Source organism: Mesoplodon mirus, assembly GCF_964341445.2.
Source record: "Mesoplodon mirus genome assembly, chromosome: 8".
Taxonomy (NCBI): domain Eukaryota; kingdom Metazoa; phylum Chordata; class Mammalia; order Artiodactyla; family Ziphiidae; genus Mesoplodon; species Mesoplodon mirus.
Window position 1 is genome coordinate 34,154,803 of NC_138984.1, and position 21,726 is coordinate 34,176,528.

The 21,726-nt window shown below is 42.6% G+C and overlaps 1 protein-coding gene across 1 annotated transcript in view; it reads right to left on the reverse strand.

Moving 5' to 3' along the window:
* KIAA2012 overlaps positions 1 to 21,726 on the reverse strand; it is a gene marked incomplete at its 3' end in the record, with an annotated part of 120,538 nt that overhangs the window by 15,165 nt on the left and 83,647 nt on the right. The window contains 2 exon segments of the mRNA XM_082630408.1: positions 1,839 to 1,925; positions 20,597 to 20,669. Coding sequence (XP_082486534.1) covers positions 1,839 to 1,925; positions 20,597 to 20,669 — 160 coding nt within the window.

The window sequence follows — 21,726 nt, forward strand, 5'->3', positions numbered from 1 at the left end:
CATTCCTTTTTATGGCTGAGTAATATTCCATTGTAAATATGTACCACTTCTTCTTTATCCATTTGTCTGTTGATGGGCATTTAGGCTGCTTCCATCTCCTGGCTATTGTAAATAGAGCTGCAATGAACATTTTGGTACATGACTCTTTTTGAATTATGGTTTTCTCTGGGTATATGCCCAGTAGTGGGATTGCTAGGTCATATGGTAGTTCTATTTTTAGTTTTTTAAGGAACCTCTGTACTGTTCTCCATAGTGGCTGTATCAGTTTACATTCCTACCAACAGTGCAAGAGTGTTCCCTTTTCTCCACACCCTCGAAGAAGGAATAGTTTGCCTCTCTGGGGTTGCATATTTATGACTTTAACAAAATGAAGTAGGATTACCTAACTGAAATTTCTTCTATCGAAGGCTTAGCTGAAAAAAAAGTGACCTTTAAGAAAGGTTGTCACAGAAACATGCGCCTATATATCCATTTCTTTATGCCCTCTGAATTCTATTCTTGATCGAATTCAGATACCAAAATGTCACGTACTGTGTTAGTGTGATCCCTTGTAGAACTGCTGTCCATGTGTCTGGAGGATAACTGACTTATGTTCTCTGGGTAAAAAGGTCACTGAGAAAGAGCCATACGGATTGAGTAACAGCTGCAGCAGCAGCTACTGTGTGCCAGGCCTGGTCTTGGATATTTTATTTTTTAGCTAAATCAGTATTATATTTACTGAGTTGGGCTAGCACAGCGCCTTACTAGAGAAACTTGAGAAATAGTTATCAAATGAGGTAAATGGAATTTCCTGTAAATATATGAGTCCTTAAATCATTCAATGTCACTCTATAAAACCTATAGAAGAATACTTTAGAATTTAGTGCTAGGAAAACCTTTATTTCCCCTGAGGAACCGGCATGCTGCAAATGAGAACCACAAAACCCGATCGTGTTGCCCCCCCCGCCCCCTGTTTTTTTTTTGCTTTCACATTCAGTCTGAAAGTCTGAACTTTGGTCACAATGACTATAATGACTTTTGGGGAGTGTTGGTTTTCTTTGTTCTTTTCCTCCAGATTAAAAATAAATTCTTTTTGATTATCTCATCTTTCTTTTTTGGTGGATAGGGGGTTGTTATTGTAAGCAGTTTAAATCCATTTTGGAGAAGATGAGATACAAAAGTTAAAACGTGGAGTTCTTCCGAGAGCTGCCTCAATACTCAAGTGCCCGTTCCCTTTTTTGTTCCTAGAGATCACCCAGCCTTTCTGACCCAGGAGGGAATCCTTATACCCTGAGGCAGGTGAGGGCAGGTTCTAAAGTCACCAAGGCTCATGGGAGGTCACAGAGGCTATCGGTCCAGCTTGCCACTGCCAACCGGGGCTTGAGTAAAGTGACTGGGCCTGACCGGCCGAGCTCATAGTAAGCACATGGTGAGCACACAGGAATCACTTAATACACGTTAGCAATTTGTATTAGTATTATTGGTATTATTGATTTTACCCAGAGCTGAGTGAATGCTGAGAGGAGAAACCAAGGTTGAGCTGAGAGACCTCTGCTTTCGAGGCATGTCTGCAGAGCTCACATACGTGGAAAAATGGAGAAAGCTGCTTCCACATAGTTAGAGTTCAACTTTGCTCTTCACCCACCCAGCCAAAGAATATGTTTAAGTAGGAAACACATCACAGTATAATCCTCCCCAAGAATCTTTGTTTCTTAGACAATAGTTTAATTCTGGCTGGTAGAGCATGGGGCTGGTTAGCTGAGAATCTTCATGCCTCTTAGAAAAAAACGGAAATGAAATGAATGAAAAAGAAAGAAAAACAAAAGGAGAGAAGTCCATGTCATTATGACTTTGAATACTTTGGACAGTATCTGCCTCAGGGGTCTGGGTGTGCTCAGCCAGGGAAGCACTAAGAGGGTCAAGGGTCATACTCCTCCGCTCTGGGTCTGTGAAGACAAAGAGCATCCTTAATTAGCAAAGGACAGCAGGCAGTGATCCCACACATGAGAAAACTTCTCCTCTGGTGAGCAGTCAACGGCATGCAGATTAGCACAACAAAGTATGTTATACCTAGGAAACTGGCAAATGCTGCAGAAACTAGTGCTGACACATGGCAAGTGACATTAAAATCAGTAAGCCCCTTTGGGAAAGCGATGTGACAGTACATATCAAGACCTAGAAAAACGTTCTTGTCTTTGATCAGGAATCTCACTCCTGTGTATTTTCATAAGGAAATAATTTAAAAGAAGAAACAAGCTTTTTGTACAAAGTTATTTATTACAACATTATCATTAATAATAAAAAATTAGAAACAGCCAAACAATGGGAAATTTATGATGCATTAATTTGACATTTAGAATTATGGTTGAAAAGATAAATCAGCATGGAAAATATGATATGGAAAATATGATATAATGACAAGTAAAAATAGTAAACTATAGAATTGTGTATTAAAACCGTAAAAGCTGGAAGAGAAAACAGAAAAAGGAAATAACATGCTAGATAAAGAGGTTTATGTGTTTAAACTTTTTCTTAAAACCCCAGTGTGGTTATATCATTGAAAAGAAAACTGATTAAAAAAAAAAAGTTATATTCTGAGGAAGGCTTATGCCGGCTGCACAGCTATTGCTGGGTGCTCTGAAGACCATATTGAGTAGTTTTCAGAATGAGAAGTCTCCAGACTGACCTCATATTAGATTAGGCTACTTTTTATTTTAGATACTGTAAGCAACTTTTAATTATGAAACATATATTTCATTGCAGAAAATTTGGAAAACACAAGCATAAAGAAGAACCCTCCTTGCCAATCAACATATAATTATTAGAATGACTAAAAAGACTGACTATATCAAGAGTTGACACAGATGCAGGGGAACTGAGACTCATTCACTGCTGGTTAGAATGTAAAATGGTACAACCACTTAGGAAAATAGCTTGACAATTTCTTAAAAAAATTAAATATTGGATGTACCATAGCATTCAACCATTATTCTCGTAGGTGTTTTACACAAGAGGAATGAAAGCATATGTCCATAAAAGGACTTATACGCAAATGGTCATAGCAGCTTTATTTGCAGTAGTCAAAAACTTGAAACAGCCAAAATGCCCATCCACAGGTGAATGGATAAACAGGCTAGTATATACATACAATGCAATACTATTCAGTAGTAAGTAGAAATGAAGCATTGTTGAACTCAATAACATGGATGAATCTCAAAAGAATTATGGGGAGTAAAAGCAACCAGACAAAGAAACGTTATACATGGTATGCTTCCATTTATATAAAATTCCATTTATATAGACTGCAAACCAGTCTATAGTGACAGAATGCAGATTGGTGTTTGTCTGGAAATGATAGAGACTAGAGTTGGGGGAGGCATGAGGAAACATTTGGGAAAGATGAAATTAAAAAAAAAATTATTTATTTGGCTGCACCAGGTCTTAGTTGCAGCACGAGGGATCTTCAATCTTTGTTGCGGCATGTGGGACCTTTTAGTTGTGGCATGCAGGATCTTTAGTTGCAGCATGTGAACTCTTAGTTGCGGCATGGAAGTCTTAGCTGTGGCATGTGGGATTTAGTTGCCTGACCAGGGATCGAACCCAGGCCCCCTGCATTGGGAGTGCTGTTTCTTAGACACTGGACCAACAGGGAAGTCCCCTGAAATGTTTTATCTTGATTGTGGTGATAGTTTCATGGGTGTCGACATATACAGTATCAGAACTTACCTAGTAGATTTTAAAAGTTCTCATCACACACACAAAAATTGTAACTATGTGTGCTGACTGACATTAACTAAGCTTATTGTGGTAACCATTTTGCAATATAAAGTCACCATGTTGTACACCTTAAACTAATACAACGTTATATATCAATTAATCTCAAGAAATCTAGAACCTCCCCCTACAAACCATAACAATATTTAATGTTTCAATAGAAGAAAATTGTTGGTTGAATAATTTTATATTCTACCAAATAATTATACCTAATTAAAATCTAAGGAAAAGTGAAATTGATTGCATTAAAATCTTTATAGAAAAAGTAATATTTAACACTTAAAGAAAACTTATCTAATTGTACAATTTAAATAGGTGTAATTTATTATAAGGCAATTATCTCTTGATAAAGCTGCTTAAAAAACTTAAAGATATATTAATACAAATAAAGTGTCTAAAACAGTGCTGGCACCTGTTAAAAACAAGAACCAAAAACAAACAAACAAACAAACAAAAAACCCCTGACTCATGATCCCTCTACTCATATACAACTACAATAAAATACTTTGGTGTGTATACTTTCATGCATATATAATAAATATATAGAGTTGATAAAATAATGTATATATAATTTTAATCTATTTTTATGTTATTAGAATTTCCCATATCATTAAATATTCTTAAAAATGATTTTAATAGGGCTTCCCTGGTGGCACAGTGGTTGAGAGTCTGCCTGCCGATGCAGGGGACACAGGTTCGTGCCCCGGTCCAGGAGGATCCCGCGTGCCGCGGAGCGGCTGGGCCTGTGCGCCACGGCCGCAGAGCCTGCGCGTCTGGAGCCTGTGCTCTGCAACGGGAGAGGCCACGACAGTGAGAGGCCCGCGTACCGCAAAAAAAAAAAAAAAAAAAAAAAAAGATTTTAATAACAGCATAGCATTTCATCATATGGATATACCATAATAGACTTAACAAACATGTAACTTTTAAAATTCAGGTTGTTTTGAATTTTTTTTATAACTAAAATGAACTTTGCATAGCATATCCCTGAAAGGAATGTTTCTGATTATTAAAGGACTTACTCGTTGTCCACATCTATGATTACTGAAGAATGTACAGTCTTAAAGGCACAATGTCTGCTGCTGAATTGCTCCCCAGAAAATTTGTACCAATTTACACTCCAAGGAAATGGTCATTCATTCCTTTATTTATCACATGTTTATTAGATACCTACTACCTGATGGTCGTTGTGTTAGGTGCTGGGAATATAGTGGTGAGTAGGACGGATTCACACATTGGTCTCAGGAAGCTTAAATTTTAGTGGGGAAGATGGATATTAGCACAAAGCAAAACAAAGCAAAACGAAATAATTTTAAAAAATGTTTTTTGAAAGGAAGACTCTTAATATTCAATCCTCACTTCTCTCTTTGAGCAGTAGATTCTTGCATGAATTAATTGATTTTTCCTCAAATTTGTTTAAAGGTATTATAACTTTAAAGAAAGATTTGAAAAGAAAAAATTTACCTGTCATCCCACCAGCATTATTCCCTTAATCCTAGTTTATCCATTTTTCAGTGTTCAGTGATGTCCGCACCACCACCCAGAGGAACTTGGGTTCTCTTCTGCCATTCCCAAATGTTAAGGGTGGCATCTACTATCTCATACATCAACCTCCAGACTTTGGAGTAGGGACAGAATTGTTCATGTACACGGTGGTGGTTGAGGGAACTGGAAAGGTTGATTGCGGTGGTACCCTGGAATTTGTTTTGTCTTGGATCATATGTAATAGTAATAGAGAGTGGGAGCTGATTTAAGTATTTTTGTGATTGAGAGGAACTCTGTGAGAGTTTCTTTCCCTAACTTGGCTGGCTTGGTAAAAGCTGTCTCATTGAACAAGTTTCACTGCGCTTCACCACTATTTTGAACTTTGGGACAGGGCACCATATGACCAGCAGAGGGCGCGTTTGTATCGACCAAAAGATGGGGTTCTACAATTGGTGTGATTTCACCACTTTGATTAGAATTGAAATCCTGTCGCTGGGACGTGGACCATAGCAGGGTGTTTTGTTTTGTTTCTCTAGTAAAATAACCTTATATTTAGGAAGAATTGGAATAAACTAAGTCAGTACTTTGAATAATAACCTACAACTTTTAACTGCCTTAAAAAAATCTGTAAAATATTTTAGGAATGCAGAGTATAGAAAAATGACCGTATAATGATTACCCAGGAACTTACCACCTACCTTTGTGAAATCTTAACATTGTGCCATATTTGATTCACATTTTTTTTCTAAAGAAAACATTTAAGATATAGTCTAAGACTTTATTGTACCACATGTTATCCTATTTCCCTCACTCTCTCCCCAGAGGTAAACATTCTCTTAAATTTGGTATTTATCAATTGACTGGGTTCAGAATATGCTATCCCCAAACATGGCACCTTGGCATACTGAGTATTTTAAGCTGAAGGAATTTGAGAAAGGGCAGTGTAGGTTATGAGACGGCTACTCATGTGAGAGGTAGGTTCTACTTGGAGGAAAGGGGTGCCCTTATCCCTGAAGACAGAGAGATTCTGAGAGGAACCCAAACAAACAGGCCTTATTCTGTTTCCCCCAGTTTATTACCCTTTGTGCTTACCTTTTGTACTATCACATTGTCCACTCTTTATCAAACCGAGTATAAAGATGCTCAGGCTTAACTACTTCCTTATGAATCCTCCTGCATCACATAAAGCTTACATTAAATACATTTGTGTGCTTTTCTCCTGTTAGTTTGTCTTTGTCAGTTTAATTTTCCAGCCCAGGCAGGGCCTCTAAGAGAGTAGAAGAAAAGTTTTTTCTCTCCTACACTGTCCTCATGTATATTTTTATATCTTTACCACATATAAAGCACTTCTAAACAACATATAATATTATTTTACATATTAAAACTTCGTACCAGTAATATCATTTATGTCACTTTTGCAACTTGCTTTATTTTGCTTAAAATCTTGTTTTTGAGATTAACCCCTGTTAATACATATAGTTTCCATTCACTTATTTTAAGATCTTGTACCTTATTATACCGTCATATAAACTTACCACAATTTATTTATCAATTTTGCTATTGATGGCTTTTTTATTTCCAGTTTTTTGTGATTACAAACAATGCTGCAATGAACCTTCTTGAGTGAGTCACTGTTCATACATGAAAGAGTTTCTCTAAGGTATACCTGGGAATGGACTTGTTCGGTTGCAGGGTATATGCATCTTCAATTTATTGGGTATTTCCAAATTGCTCTGAGTTTCTAAAACTCCATATCCTCATTAATAATGAGTGTGTACAGACAAAACTTTTTGCTAATCTTGTATATATGAAATATCTTTTTCTTTTAATTTGAATTTTCCTGATTAGCAAGTTTGACTAAGAAATAAATGGTCATTTATTTAGGTTTCCTCTTCTGTTAATTACCTATTAGTATCTTTCACCCATTTTTCATTTGGGTTGATTGTCTTTTTAAAAAATTAATTAATTAATTAATTAATTAATTTTGGGCTGTGTTGGGTCTTCGTTGCTGCACGTGGGCTTTCTCTAGCTGCGGTGAGCGGGGGCTACTCTTCATTGCGGTGCACGGGCTTCTCATTGCAGTGGCTTCTCTTGTTGTGGAGCACAGGCTCTAGGTGTGTGGGCTTCAGTAGTTGTGGCACGCGGGCTCAGTAGTTGTGGCTTGCGGGCTCCTGAGCACAGGCTCAGTAGTTGTGGCACATGGGTTTAGTTGCTTCGTGTCATGTGGAATCTTCCCCGACTAGGGCTCGAACCCATGTCCCCTGCATGGGCAGGCAGACTCCCAACCACTGCACCACCAGGGAAGCCCGGGGTTGATTGTCTTTTGCCTTCTCTATTTGTAGCAGTTTTTGGTGCATTTGGGGTACTAATACTTTGTTGGTTATATGCACTACAGATGTTGTCTTCTAATCTGTATTTGTCTTTTAACTCTGTTTAACATATCAGAAACTTTAATTCTAATATAGTTGGGTTTGTCAATAATTTTCTTTATGGTTTGTGTTTTGAATCATGGGTAAGAAAATTTTCCCTTTCTCAAATTCATAAAGATATTCTTGTATATTTTCTTCTAAAAGGTTAAGAATTTTGCTTTTTCACATTTATATCCTGAATACATCCGTTATTTTGTGAGGTAAGGATTTAAAAGTTGGATAACCAGTTATCTGAAAATTATATAGGGAATAATAGCTCATTCTCTCCCCACTGTTTTCTAATACCACTTTTGTCACATTTCATTTCTGTATATGGGTGCATTTATTTCTGGATTCTCCCTTCTGTCTGTCCCTAAGTCAATATCATAGCCTTAAAGTAATTTTTGATATGTGGCTGGGTAAACTCTTCCTCTTTGTTTTTCTTCAAAATTTTATTGGCAGGACTTCCCTGGTGGTCCAGTGGGTGGCCCCCCCAATGCAGGGGTCCTGGGTTCTATCCCTGGTCGGGGAACTAGATCCCACATGCAGGCTGAAATTAGGAGTTTGCATGCCGCAACTGAGAAGTCCATATGCTGCAACTAAGACCCGGTGCAGCCAAAATAAATAAATAAATAAACAACTAACTAACTAACTAACTAACTAACTACTCCAGGGAGACCCATTCATTGGTGGGTACCCCACACTTTAAAAAAAAATTGTATTGGCTATTTTTGACACTTCTTTATGCATTTTGTGATCAACTTATCATGTTCCACCAAAGACCCTACTGGGGATTTTAAAAAATAGAGTTGCGGGGCCTCCCTGGTGGCGCAGTGGTTGAGAGTCCGCCTGCCGATGCAGGGGATACGGGTTCGTGCCCCGGTCTGGGAGGATCCCATATGCCGCGGAGTGGCTGGGCCCGTGAGCCATGGCCGCTGGGCCTGCGCGTCCGGAGCCTGTGCTCCGCAACGGGGGAGGCCACAGCAGTGAGAGGCCCGCATACCGCAAAAAAAAAAAAAAAAAAATAGAGTTGCATTGAATTTATAGATTAATTTAGGGAGAACTGTCACCTTCAAATCTTTGAACATTATATATAGCACTATATAGAATGTTATATTTATTCAGGCCTACTTTTAGTTAATTTAATAAGATTTTATAATTTCTTCATGAACGTCTAACATCTTTTTAGATTTATTGATTTATTGCTTTTAAAATTTATTGATATATATATGTTTTAAAATTACATTTATTCTGCCTTCCTATATAATATGTACCACTAGATAACTAAATAGTAGAAGAGAAAAAAAATTTTTTTTGGTAGGAGTTTCCCAAGTAATTCATAACCTTTAATGAATGAATGGATCTGTAGCTGGTGGCATCGTGAAGAGACTGGCAAACATTACATCTCCTGATGGAAGAACACAGTGCCCTCCATGAAGTGGTCTTGTGAAAGCCAATCCTGAATCTGCTCAAGTCTCTAGATCCAAATTCTAACTTACAGAAAATACAGAAGACAGAGAAACATGTTAAACTATACCTTGAAGATTCAATCAGTGAAATCTAGATTGTGGGAAACTCTACAGTAAAAGTCACCCAGTTTCCTAAAAATAAACTAAGTGAGGGGAAAGAAAATAGAAATGAGAAGATTCGATAAATTAAAGGACCCTTAAAAGCCATATGTTGGGACTACCCTGCTGGCGCAGTGGTTAAGAATCCGCCTGCCAATGCAGGGGACACCGGTTTGAGCCCTGGTCTGGGAAGATCCCACATGCCGCGGAGCAACTAAGCCCGTGCATCATGACTACTGAGCCTGTACTCTTAGAGCCCGTCGCAATGAGAAGCCCACACACCGCAATGAAGAGTAGCCCCTGCTCGCCGCAACGAGAGAAAGCCTGGGCAGAGTAACGAATACCCAACACAGCCAAAAATAAATTAAAAAAAAAAAAAAGCCATATCAACCGATTGCAAACAAACCCTAAAACAATTACAATAATTTTGAGACAATTAGAATGTTGAAAAAACTGATTGGATATTCAATTATATTAAAGAATTGTTCTAATTTTTAGGTACAATCATGGTATTACAGTTATGTCAAGAGTCTTTTCTTGTCTTTTAAAGATATATACTCAAGTGTATATGGGTAAAATGATATGAGCCTGGAATTTGTTTCAAAATACATAGAAGGCAGGAAGGAATTGGGGATATAGGTGAACAACATTGGCCAGGAGATGGGTATGTGAAACTCATAGGTGCTGTTCTGTCCACCCTTGTGCATGTTTGGGGTTTTCCATAATAAGAATTATTTTTAAATTGCATTATAAATTGTACTTTATGTTTGCAAATACTATTTTTTTCCACAATTGATTTTCGTTATTGATGTATATTTAGTAATCTTGCTGAATTTTTTTGTTTGTCTTTTAATGGCTTGTCTTTTAACTGAACAGCCGGTGGATCGAGTTCTGCCAGTTGCTGAGTGAGAGACTTAACTAGCTGGAGTATCAGAACAACATCATCACTTTCTATAATCTTCTACAACAATTGGAACAGATGACAACTACTGCGGAAAACTGGTTGAAAACCCAACCCACTACCACATCAGAGCCAACAGCAATTAAAAGCCAGTTAGAAAATTGTAAGGATGAAGTCAACCGGCTGTCAGTTCTTCAGCCTCAAATTGAGCGATTAAAAATTCAAAGCATAGCCCTGAAAGAGAAAGGACAAGGGCTAATGTTCCTGGATGCAGACTTTGTGGCCTTTGCAAATCATTTTAACCAAGTCTTTGCTGATATGCAGGCCAGAGAGAAAGAGCTACAGACAATTTTGGACACTTTGCCACCCATGCGCTATCAGGAGACCATGAGTACCATCCTCATGTGGATCCAGCAGTCAGAAACCTAACTCTCTGGTTACTGTCGCTGAATATGAGATCATAGAGCAGAGACTCGGGGAGTTACAGGCTTTACAAAGCTCTCTACAAGAACAACAAAATGGCCTAAACTATCTCAGCACCACTGTGAAAGAGATGTCAAGGAAAGCGCCCTCTAATATTAGCAGGAAATATCAGTCACAATTTGAAGAGATTGAGGGCCGATGGAAGAAACTCTGTGCCCAGCTGGTCGAACATTGCCAAAAGCTAGAGGAGCAAATGGCTAAACTCCGAAAACTTCAGAATCATAAAAACCCTGAAGAAATGGATAGCCGAAGTTGAGGGCCTATAGAAGCCCTCAGATTTTTCACATAGGTAATACTATTGTCTGAGAATAATGACAGTGTCATTTCCTCCTTTCTATCCTCTTCCTTTTCCTTTATTTTGCCTTCCCTACTGTACTGGTACAATGTTGAATAAGAAGCAATGATAGAGGGCGTCCTTATCCTAGTCCTGCCTCTAAAGAGACTGCTTCTGAAGTTCTACCATTAAAGTGTGATGTTTACTGCAGGTTTCGGTAGGTACTCTTTTTAAAAAATATTTATTTATTTATTTATATTTGGCTGTGTTAGGTCTTCGTGGCTGTGCGCGGGCTTTCTCTAGTTGCGGCGAGCAGGGGCTACTCTTCGTTGCGCTGCACAGGCTTCTCATTGTGGTGGCTTCTCTTGTTGTGCAGCACAGGCTCTAGGTGCGGGGGCTTCAGTAGTTGTGGCGCGGGCCCTAGAGCGCAGGCTCGGTAGTTGTGGTGCATGGGCTTCGTTGCTCCGCGACATGTGGGATCTTCCCGGACCAGGGCTCAAACCCGTGTCCCCTGCATTGGCAGGCAGATTCTTAACCACTGCGCCACCAGGGAAGCCCCTTGGTAGGTACTCTTTATCAAAATCAGGAAGTCCTCTTCTATTCCTAGTTTGATAATTTTAAATCATGAATGGGTGAATTTTATAAATTGATTTTTCCTTTTGCATGTATTGAGATGACCCTAAGTACAGAAACAGATTTTCAAATGTTAGACCATTTTTAATTCTGCGGTAAACTGAATTCAGTCATGGTATATAGATATGTATGTGTGTGTGTGTGTGTGTGTGTGGGTGTGTATAATGATTTGATTGGCTAATATTTCATTTAGGAGTTTTGCACCTTTGATCATAAGTGAGATTGGTCTATAAATTTTCTTCTTATGCTGTTCTTGTCTCTAGTTTCAACTGCTTTTTGGTTTTGATGAATCTAGGTCTCAAGTTAGAAATGAGCTTTACTTCCTGGAAGGTGAAGAGAATTTTCAGGATCAAGGGGCAACAGCTGTATTCTGGGATTCTGGGGTCTTTCCTGGGGTTTCCATCCTGGGCTGAGTGGAGTGAGCCAGAAACAGTCTTAAGGATGTGTCACTTCCCACTATAGAGGAGAACTTTGAAAATACTTTCCAGAAGGAGAAATAAAGGAGTAATACTAGAGGATGTAGGTCATCTAGGCCAGCGGTCCCCAACCTTTTTGGCACCAGGGATCGGTTTCGTGGAAGACAATTTTTCCACGGATTGGGGGCAGGGATGGTTTCGGGATGATTCAAGCACATTACATTTATTGTGCACTTTATTTCTATTTTTATTACACTGTAGTAGATAATGAAATAATTCTACAACTCACCATAATGCAGAATCAGTGGGAGCCCTGAGCTTGTTTTCACTTGCCACTCACTGATAGGGTTTTGATATGAGTCTGCAAGCAATTGATTTATTATGGTCACCGTGCAGTCAAACCTCTCTGCTAATGATAATCTGTACTTGCAGCCGCTCCCCAGCGCTAGCTTCACAGCCTCAGCTCCACCTCAGGTCATCAGGCGTTAGATTCTCATAAGGAGCGCGCAACCTACATCCCTCACATGCGCAGTTCACAGTAGGGTTCACACTCCTGTGAGAATCTAATGCCGCCACTGATCTGACAGGAGGCGGAGCTCAGGCGGTTATGCGAGCAATGGGGAGTGGCTGTAAATACAGATGAAGCTTCGCTTGCTCACCTGCCGCTCACCTCGTGCTGTGCCGCTCAGTTCCTAACAGGCCACGGACCGCTACTGGTCCGTGGCCCGGGGGTTGGGGACCCCTGATCTAGGCTGATAAGAACTAGCGGACTATGCTGAAGCCAGTACCAGGGCTCCAGATAGCAGAGCCTGGCAGTGTAGGGTGACTGTGCAGCCCTCACGCAGAGAGGAAGTGAGGAGCCCCAACCCATGTTGTGAGGTGGCCCTTTGCAGTAGTGCCACCTTCCAGGCTGTGGATTCTGACATAATGGCAATGCCTCAACTTCTGGGCACATATTTCTTGTCTCCCTATTTTCTCCCCAGCGTTAAGAGAAATTTTTGCATCACGGGCTGCTTTACTTCTTGGCACAGATTGGGCAGTCATTATACTTGCTCCTTTTTTTAAAAATATTTATTTATTTTATTTTTGACTGCGTTGGGTCTTTGTTGTGGCCTGTGGGATCTTTGGTGCGGCATGCGGGATCTTTCGTTGTGGCCTGCGGGCTCTTCATTGTGGTGTGCAGGCTTCTCTCTAGTTGTGGCATGCAGGCTCAGTAGTTGCGGCACTCGGGCTCTCTAGTTGTGGCTTGCGTGCTCAGTAGTTGTGGTGAGTGGGCTTAGTTGCTCATCAGCATGTGGGATCTTAGTTCCCCGACCAGGGATAGAACCCGTGTCCCCTGGAAGGCGGATTCTTAACCACTGGACCACCAGGGAAGTCCCCACTTGCTCCGTTTGGAGCTGTTTATTCCTGGAGTCAGGAACTGCCCCTGAGGAAACGCTTTCAAAACCAAACTAAATTGAACTAAACTAAACACCTACAGACACTGAGTTGAGAGAGACTTGGGTTACCTTGGTTTTAATAATTAGCCACGATTTTGCATAATTCTCCTGGCTTCTAGACCTCAGTTTCCTTTATCTACAATATAAAAGAACTTCTAGAGATTCTAAATAATCTCCAAGTTTCATGCTGGCTTTCAAAAAATGCTGCCATTATTTTGTGGTATTTCTTCAACCTTGTAACTATTTCCTAATCAGAAACACATGGATGGCTTTACAACTCTTAAAGAGCCAGGGCTTGGAATCATAGAAACCTGGGTTCATATCTCAGCTCCTTCACTTACTGGCTGTGTGACCTTGGGCTATTTACCTAACCTCTCTGAGCCTCATTTGCCTCATCCGTGAAATATGGATAATGTACTTTATCTCATAAGGTTGTGGTGAGGATAAAATAAAAGTACAAAAAAGAAAGTACCTAGCAAAGTGTCTTTCTGCAGAGTAAGTGCCAAAAATTCCTTCCCTTTTCTCCACCCAGGTGACGATGTGTGGAAAACTAGCCAAAAGATAAGCTTTATAAATTTAAAAGTTTAAATAGTTTGTCTGGCACTTCAGGGTGTTTCCCGTTTGCCTGCCTCCCACCTTCTCCCTAGAGACTAAGTTGGCCTGTTTGGCAGATTTTGAGGCTGTCTAGCTCTGTGAGTCTCCACCCAGGCCTGGGATCCGCAGGAGGTGCCAGCGGGTAGCGACATCACAAGCTACCGCAGAGAGGAGAAGAAAAGACTAACAGATGCGGCCCGGAGGGCCGACCCTTTGGGGCAAGCCGAGCCTGGAGTCCCGAGCTCGCTGCAAGGAGCTCCGTTTGCAAGGAGGTCAGAGGCGGCAGGTGGAGACGGCCTCGCGCTGGCGGAGCGGCGGCGCCGGGCGGGCACCGGCGGGAGAGCGGGCGCCGCCGGCCCCTGGAGCCGCCGGTGGGGGGCGGGAGACGATGGAAGGCGCGCCCCGCCGCCGCCTGCTGGGACCTTTCGTCCTCTCCTCGCTCCCCCGATTTGCCACACTTTTTTTTTTTCTTTTTGAAAAACCTGCCTGAAGGTTCTCTTCATTTCCGATTTCTCCACTTTATATGTGTGTGAAGCATTTCTTCTCTATTTCCCCTTGACCTTTTTGCTTTCTCGCCCTTTACCTACCAGCACTCCAGCATCCGCAAACGCTTCTTTTGGTAACTGTTAACAGCCAGACTTGATCTCTACAGATGGAGTCTGGGAGGTCAGTCAGATCTGGAGCCTCGCCTCTGCCCAGCTCTGTGGCCAAGGACATGTTCCTTAACCTCACTGTGCCTCAGTGTTCTCATCTGGCAAATGGAGATAATAAGAGCTCCTTCTTTACAGGATTGTTATAAAAATTAAATGAAACAATTTATAGAAAATGCTTAGCCTGATGCCTGGCACACAGTGAGTGTGAACTGCTACCCCTGTCTTAATGGCTTCACTGCAAATGCACTCTGGGTTCACTAAACTCCTTCCATCATATCCAGCATCACCTCCTCCAGGGAGCCCTCCGTGACTTTTCCCCGTCTCTCCCATGCTGGTCTGGATCAGTTGTCCTTGTGTTCTCTGGGAGCACTAAACACGTCGAATACAGAGATGGTTCTAACCATGCCTGCCCAGGTCTGGCTCCTCTATTAGAGTGGGAGCTTCATAAGGAGTGTGTCTCATCCAACCACAGAGGGCCTGGCACTCAGTAGGGGATCAGCAAATGGTCCCTAAGTAAATGAAGGCAATTTCCATTCATGCAGCGAGCGGTTAAAGACCTAAGAAGGCTCAAACCTGGGGTCTGAACCCTGGAGCTGTCTCAGCGCTAACACTGAGACTTCCACTCTTCCCCTTAACAGAAACAATCCCAAGGTCACTGAGTCATAGGAAATGAGACGAAGAGATTGGAAGATCAGTTTTGTTATTTTCTGATGAGGAAGTGGAAGCCTAGAGAGGCCAGCAGGTCTCTTGCGGCCTCATGCCCTTACAGGAGGACCGTGGTGAAGACTGTGTTCTCATTCTTGACCTGCTGGGCTCTCACTGGCCACTGTGGCTGAGCCTGGGCCCCCGTGCAGCATGGGGACTGCTGGTCTCTTTCCAGACTTTCTTGGTCAGGGCCCACCCAAGGGTGACTGGGGTGGCAGAGCTTTATGTGCGACACACTGAAATGGTGGCTGGCTTTCTCTGGGAGCGGGTGTAGTGGAAGGAGCTTGGGAAGGAGGCCCAGCCCCAGTCTGCTTATCGCTTATCACTGTGCAACCCCGGTGAGTCATAGATGCAAAGAGCATGAGGGTGGGATGGGGACTGAGAGATTATCCAACCCACTGCCATGGTTTATGGAAAAGGAATCCACAGCCCAGAGAAGTTATGTGTCCTAGACTATGGGCCTAATCAAAGGCAGAGCTGGTGACTGAACTGATATCTGTCGAATCTGAAACCCAGGGTCCTCAGTGAGTCTATTCCAGGGTTTCCCAAATAATAATGGACACATGAGTCCCTTGAAGGTCTTGTTAAAGCACAGGTAGGTCTGGGTGAGACCCCAGATTCTACATTTCTAACAAGCCCCCAGGTTCTAGCTAGAAAGGGTCTAGACCAGTGAGTCTCACCTTCTAGCTCTACTATGATGTAACTACTTAGTGCACTAGCCACTGATGAGACCAGTCCTGTCGGGTTAATGAAGGCATGGCAGCTAGTGGGCCCTTCATCTAGAAGCCAGTGGGGCCAGCACCCTCCTCACCTGCTTGTCCTTCCCCAGCAGTGTTATTCATTCACGACCCTTGTTGGCTGCTTCTGTGTCTTTGGTGGAGATGCAGGTCCTGGCTGGTGGCTCTGGGTCTGTGAGGGCACCCCTTTTGGAGGACTTGGACCTTACTAAGCCTTGCAGGCACTGTTTCTTCACAGGGCGCGTGCCAGGCCCAAAGCTGAGTGTTCACTGCAAGCTCTTGAGGGTAGGAACCTTGGTTTTGTCATCTCTGAACCTCTTGAATACTCATTCATTCCTCCATTCATTGGATTCATTCATCTATGGAACATTGCTAGGCCTGGCTACCTAAGGCGCAGTCCTTGTCCTCAAGAAACGTACATAACACATGGGCTATAAAGTGGTACTTAGTGGTTGCCCAATAAGCATGTGTGAAATTGAATTACGCTTCGGTGCTCTGGGGGAAGTGGCAGTGTCGTCAAGTGATAGAGAGGGCAATGGAGAACAGCTGGTATTGGCCACTTCCTCATAAGGGGCTTGTTGTCAAAGAAGGGTGTCTGGTTCCTTAGGCAGTTCCCACTAGGGTCAGTGGAAATGACAGCACTGAAGCCTCACAGGAGTCTCTGCACTTTTCAAAGTGATCAGGCAAATTCACAAATGCATTATAATTTTTAGCTCTCCCTTTGACGCTGTAAAGACCGACGGAGGAAACAGGGATGCTCAGGCAAGTCACAGAGGGGGCGCCTAAAACACGCATGGTGTCTGCAGCAAACAGAGAAATGACCCACCATGGTGACTCTGAGTCCACGAGGTAGGAAAGTGGTAGCATCTGCAAGACAGAGCCATCTACCCACACGTGGCAGAGATGCTAACTGCCACCTAATGTCCACTCCCCTCAAGCTTTAGCTTGGCACGTGAACACCCAGCAAGAGACTTTATTCCCCAGCCTCACTTGTAAGAGGCCAGCGGACATGAGCAGAGGTGGAAGAGGTGTAAGTCCAGAATTAGGTCCTTAAAAGTCAGCTGTGCCTTTTCCTCTCCTGCCCTGCAGGGTGAAGGAAAAGCTGAGCCAGCTTTGACCATGCAGACAAGGGTGATAGCAAAGGGGGTGGCAGAGAGATGATAAGAGAGAAAGAGCCTGGGTCCCTGGACAGCCCTGTGGAGCGGAGCTGTCCTACCGCCTGCCTGCCAGCTTGGACTCTTCCACGAGACAGAAGTAAAACTTCCGTCTTGTTTGCAGTCACTTTAGTTTGGTCTTTGTTAGAACCAACGTCCTAACTACTACATGTCTGTCTCTTGAATAAAGCAATGACGCCCGGAGCTTTTTTTTTTTTCCTGGTAGAATAGAAATGGCTCATTGGTTTCTAAGGTTTTCTGTGAGACTTGCCTTTTGTCCCCCACCCCCCATTGTTTCAGGCTACTCATTAGGCGTCCTCTGCACTCATGCAGGGCTCCCCAAATCTCTCAAAGCTATTGATAATATCTTAAGCTCTGCCACATTCCAAGGGGTTATGTCACTACCACAACATAACCTCACTCAGATTGGGTCTGTTGCCCACCCCTGGACTTAAGTAAGAGGAGGACTTACGCAGAGGACTCAGTCAGTGCCCCAGGAGCAAGCAATCCCACCTCCACTCCCTGCAATTGAGACCGACTTGGAAAGTAAATAAGGCATCATGTTACATCATGTTATCAACTTAGAACAAGTCTCTCCTGATAAGGCTACTAAAATTAAGGTTTTTAAGAAACAGACTAATACCTAACCTTTAGTGAGCACTTACTGTGTGCCAGGCATTCTTATAAGCACATTGCATGTATTAACTCCTTTATGTCACAACCACCCCACAAGATAAATACTATTAGTATCTCCATTTTACAGATGTAGAAAAAAGTTGCCCAGAGAAGTTTGGTAACTTACTCAAGGCCACACAGTGAGTAAGTAGTGGAACCAGGATTTGAGCCCCGGGACTCAGACTTGATAATAGATGCTCTTGATCACTGTGATGCTGCCTAAACAGTGTCCTCCAATCCTCCTACTCCCATTACGTTTAAAAGAACAGATTAAATTGAGTCACTGCCAAATTCAGAGAACTAAATTCTGGAAGCAATGCTCAGGGCAGTGGTTCTCAAAGTGTGGTCCTTGGACCACTAGCCTCAGAATCACTGAGGAACTTAATAAAATTGCAAATTCTATGACCTCAGCCCAGATCTAGTGAATCAGAAACTCTGGAGGCAGGGCCCAGATATCTTTATTTTTATAAGCCTTCCAGGTGGTTCTGAGGCACACGGAAGTCTGAGAACCGTTGGCCTAGTAAATAAACAAGAACTGAAACAAGAATGGAAATTATGTTCTTTCCTTGGACTTTGGGGGTGGGAAAGAGAGGGAGAAAGAAAAGTTTTGTATTTAAAATGAGCAATTTCCCAAACCCTCTCTGATTTGGAGGTTGCTGATTTGACCTGTCTTGTGAAAACTTGCAAGCTGTATTCTCACCAAGTCCAAGACTCATGCTTTTCTCATTGGATGTGGCCCCGGCTCACTGCTTATAATTAATCTTATAGATCACTACTTAATTTAGAGTAGGAAAAAAATCCTGACAATTAGTCGTAAGATCTATGAAGGGAAAACTGATCCTTAAATAGTTAAAAAAAAAATTCCTTGGCACTCCCACCTTTTTTTCCCTTCAAAGATTTGAAATTCTTTTTAAACATTAGCATTTATCATTCGGGACAGGCAAATGCCTTCTTTAATTTTCTGTGGTGATATTTCACTGCGTTAAAGACTGTCTGAATAACCTTTATGGAACTCAGCTGGGCCTCTCTCTCTGTCAGGAGACAGGAAATCTGTTTTGACTGACTTGGTCGTTGCTTAGATTTGGCCGTGTTCTACGCTGCCTAAAACCTCCACTGCACTTGGCCAAGACCCTGGGGCCTCTTCGGTGTTCACAATCTAGATATGTGATTTACGATATGGAAGATCTGAAGACTGGAACACATTTCCCTGGCTATTGTCACTCAGCTTTGGAAATGGAGGTGGCGAGAGACCTATGTCAGCAGAAACCTTGCTTAAAAGTTTGACCGAACACAGGGATCAGGCTACCATAATATTTTACTGTCTGATATCCAGAAACAGTGAAATCTTTTAAAATGAGTGTACACATTAATTGTAATGAGTATAAAAATTAATTTTTTTGGAGTGTCAACTGAAAGAAATAGTAAAAGATATAAACAGAAAAAGATCAGGTTAGGGTGAAATCCCCAATCCATGACTTTGCACATTTATCTCCAGTGAGCTCTGTGGTCTCTCTCACCCCATGGGGGTCCAGATGAGATAGGAAGAATCATAGTGTCATTTCATAGACTGGTAAACTGTGACCATGAGAGGGTAGATACTTATTCATTGTGATGGCCAAGCTGAGATTAACATGCACTAAAGGGCTGTGGTGCATGAATTACTTCATTTATTCCTCATGCAACGTTATGAGGGCAGTACTGTTTTCAACCTCAGTTGAGGACACTGAGGCGGGGATGTGAAGGCAGAGGTAGTCCTATTCCAGAGCCCATGCTCTCTACTCAGCTGCCCAGATCTGCTGCTGCTAGCCTATATAGAGCACCTCATATGACTTAGAGAAAGGCATTCCAGTAGAAGGGCCAAGTAGGGAACGGAGCCTCCTTTGGGTGGATGCACCCAGTGCTGGAGTGCGTGGCTCAGGCTGCGCAGCACAGGCTGGATTTCAGCCCCTCTCGCTCCCTCTGCTGGACGCCTTTGTACAGCAAACGACAAGCGCAACTGGCTGGCAGGCCCTGCATCCACTCCTTGAGAATACATCTCTCACACATCTGTTTCGACTCCTGCAAGAAGCAATAGGGATAAAGACCAGCTCTGCTACCTGGGACTAGCTAACTGCAGCATCCTGTAGCATGCCCAGGTGCCCCCAGGGAAGAGCTTAGAGCCTAGTTCAGGGTATCAAACTATGAACTATGCCAAAAAGCCCAGTTGTGGGCCCTGTCTTTCCAAGAATCATCATCATTATCAAATGCAGCATCATTTTTGGAGGAAGTCACACTCAGGCAGCTCTGGCCACCCAGAGCTGTGGGTGACACGGGCTGGGTCTCTAAAGATGCTGGTCCCCCCCTCTGTGGAATGTTAACCCTCCAGGCAGAGAACCTCAGCTCCCTCACTTGCATATCCAAGAGCCTATGAAAGCAGGAGAAGCCAGAGGTAGAGGTGCCTGTGGGATCTTTTTTGTAATGCCCCAAAGTCTCCATTCTCTTCTATCAATCTGCAGCTGCTGGCAGGAAATAAATCTTTCAATAAGTCCAAGGACATAAAAGCACGTTATTATCAGCTGGCTTGTGATACATTAAGAGAACATCAGAGTCTGTATTCTGACTTCCAACCCATGACCTGAGAGGAAATGGAAGGGTCATTCCTCATTAACGTCTTTGAACAGTGCGAAGTTCATCCCACAATTATTGCAATCAGACTATAAAACCCAACCCAGCTGTTTCTACCTTGAGGTTCTGGATGATTTTCTCTGAGGGGTCCTCCAGGTTCTTCATGATAGTCCAGTTCATCTCCACTTTCCTGTTAGGTTAACAACAACAATAAATACATAAGACAAAATAAGTGCCAGCACTCCTAGGGTCCATGCCCTTTAGTAAAAGCGGGTCCAGTTTTCTTAGTTGTCTCTTCTTCTTTGTCTATCTGTTTTAACTTGTGTCCAAGAATTCTGCTGCCAGCGCAAAGGGCCCTGAAGAGCCAGGTGGGCTTAGCAGTGGCCTTGAGCACTGTCCTTATCTGTCCTCCTCTGTGGGAGGCTTGTCCCACCTATCAGAGCAGTGCTCCATGCCTGGCATATGTGGGAAAAAGAATGTCACAGGCAAAGGCCAACTGGCAGAAGGCAACAGGGTACCTCTAGGGACTTGAAGGAGGTTCAGTGTGACCAGAGCAGAGATGGGGTGAAGTGGGAAGGGTGGGGAGGACTCAGACCCTCAGGGCCTTGGAGGTTGTTTAAGGATTTTGGCCTTTACCTTGAAAACAAATGGAAGGCACTGAGGGTTTAAAGCAGGGCAGCAGAAGGATCAGACTGGCCTTTTGTAGGGTTTCCAGGATTACCACGGATAAGGTTCCTTTTTTTTTCTTTTTTTAAAAATAAATTTATTTATTTACTTTTGGCTGCGGTGGGTCTTTGTTGCTGTGTGCAGGCTTCAGTAGTTGTGGCACATGGGGTCAGTAGTTGTGGCGCAGGGGCTTAGTTGCTCCGTGGCATGTGGGATCTTCCCAGAGCAGGGGTCGAACCTGTGTCCCCTGCATTGGCAGGCAGATTCTAAACCACTGTGCCAACCAGGGAAGTCCCCATATTAGGTTTCTTATCACATGGAATCCCCTCTTCCTTCTTTCTCTGAGTCACACAAGCTGCTTGCAATCCCAGCACCCAGAAATCTCTATAATGATGGTCTTCAACCCTGGCTGCATCTTAGAATTATTTGTGAAGCTTAAAAAAAAAAAAAAAAGATTCCTAGGACCTAACCCCAAATGTTAAAGTCAGACTTTCTGGAGCTGAGGCATTTTTAAGGCTTCTTGGGTGATTCCGTCATGCAGCCAGGATTGAGAACCATGGGTTTTCTCTAGAGGATTGGAA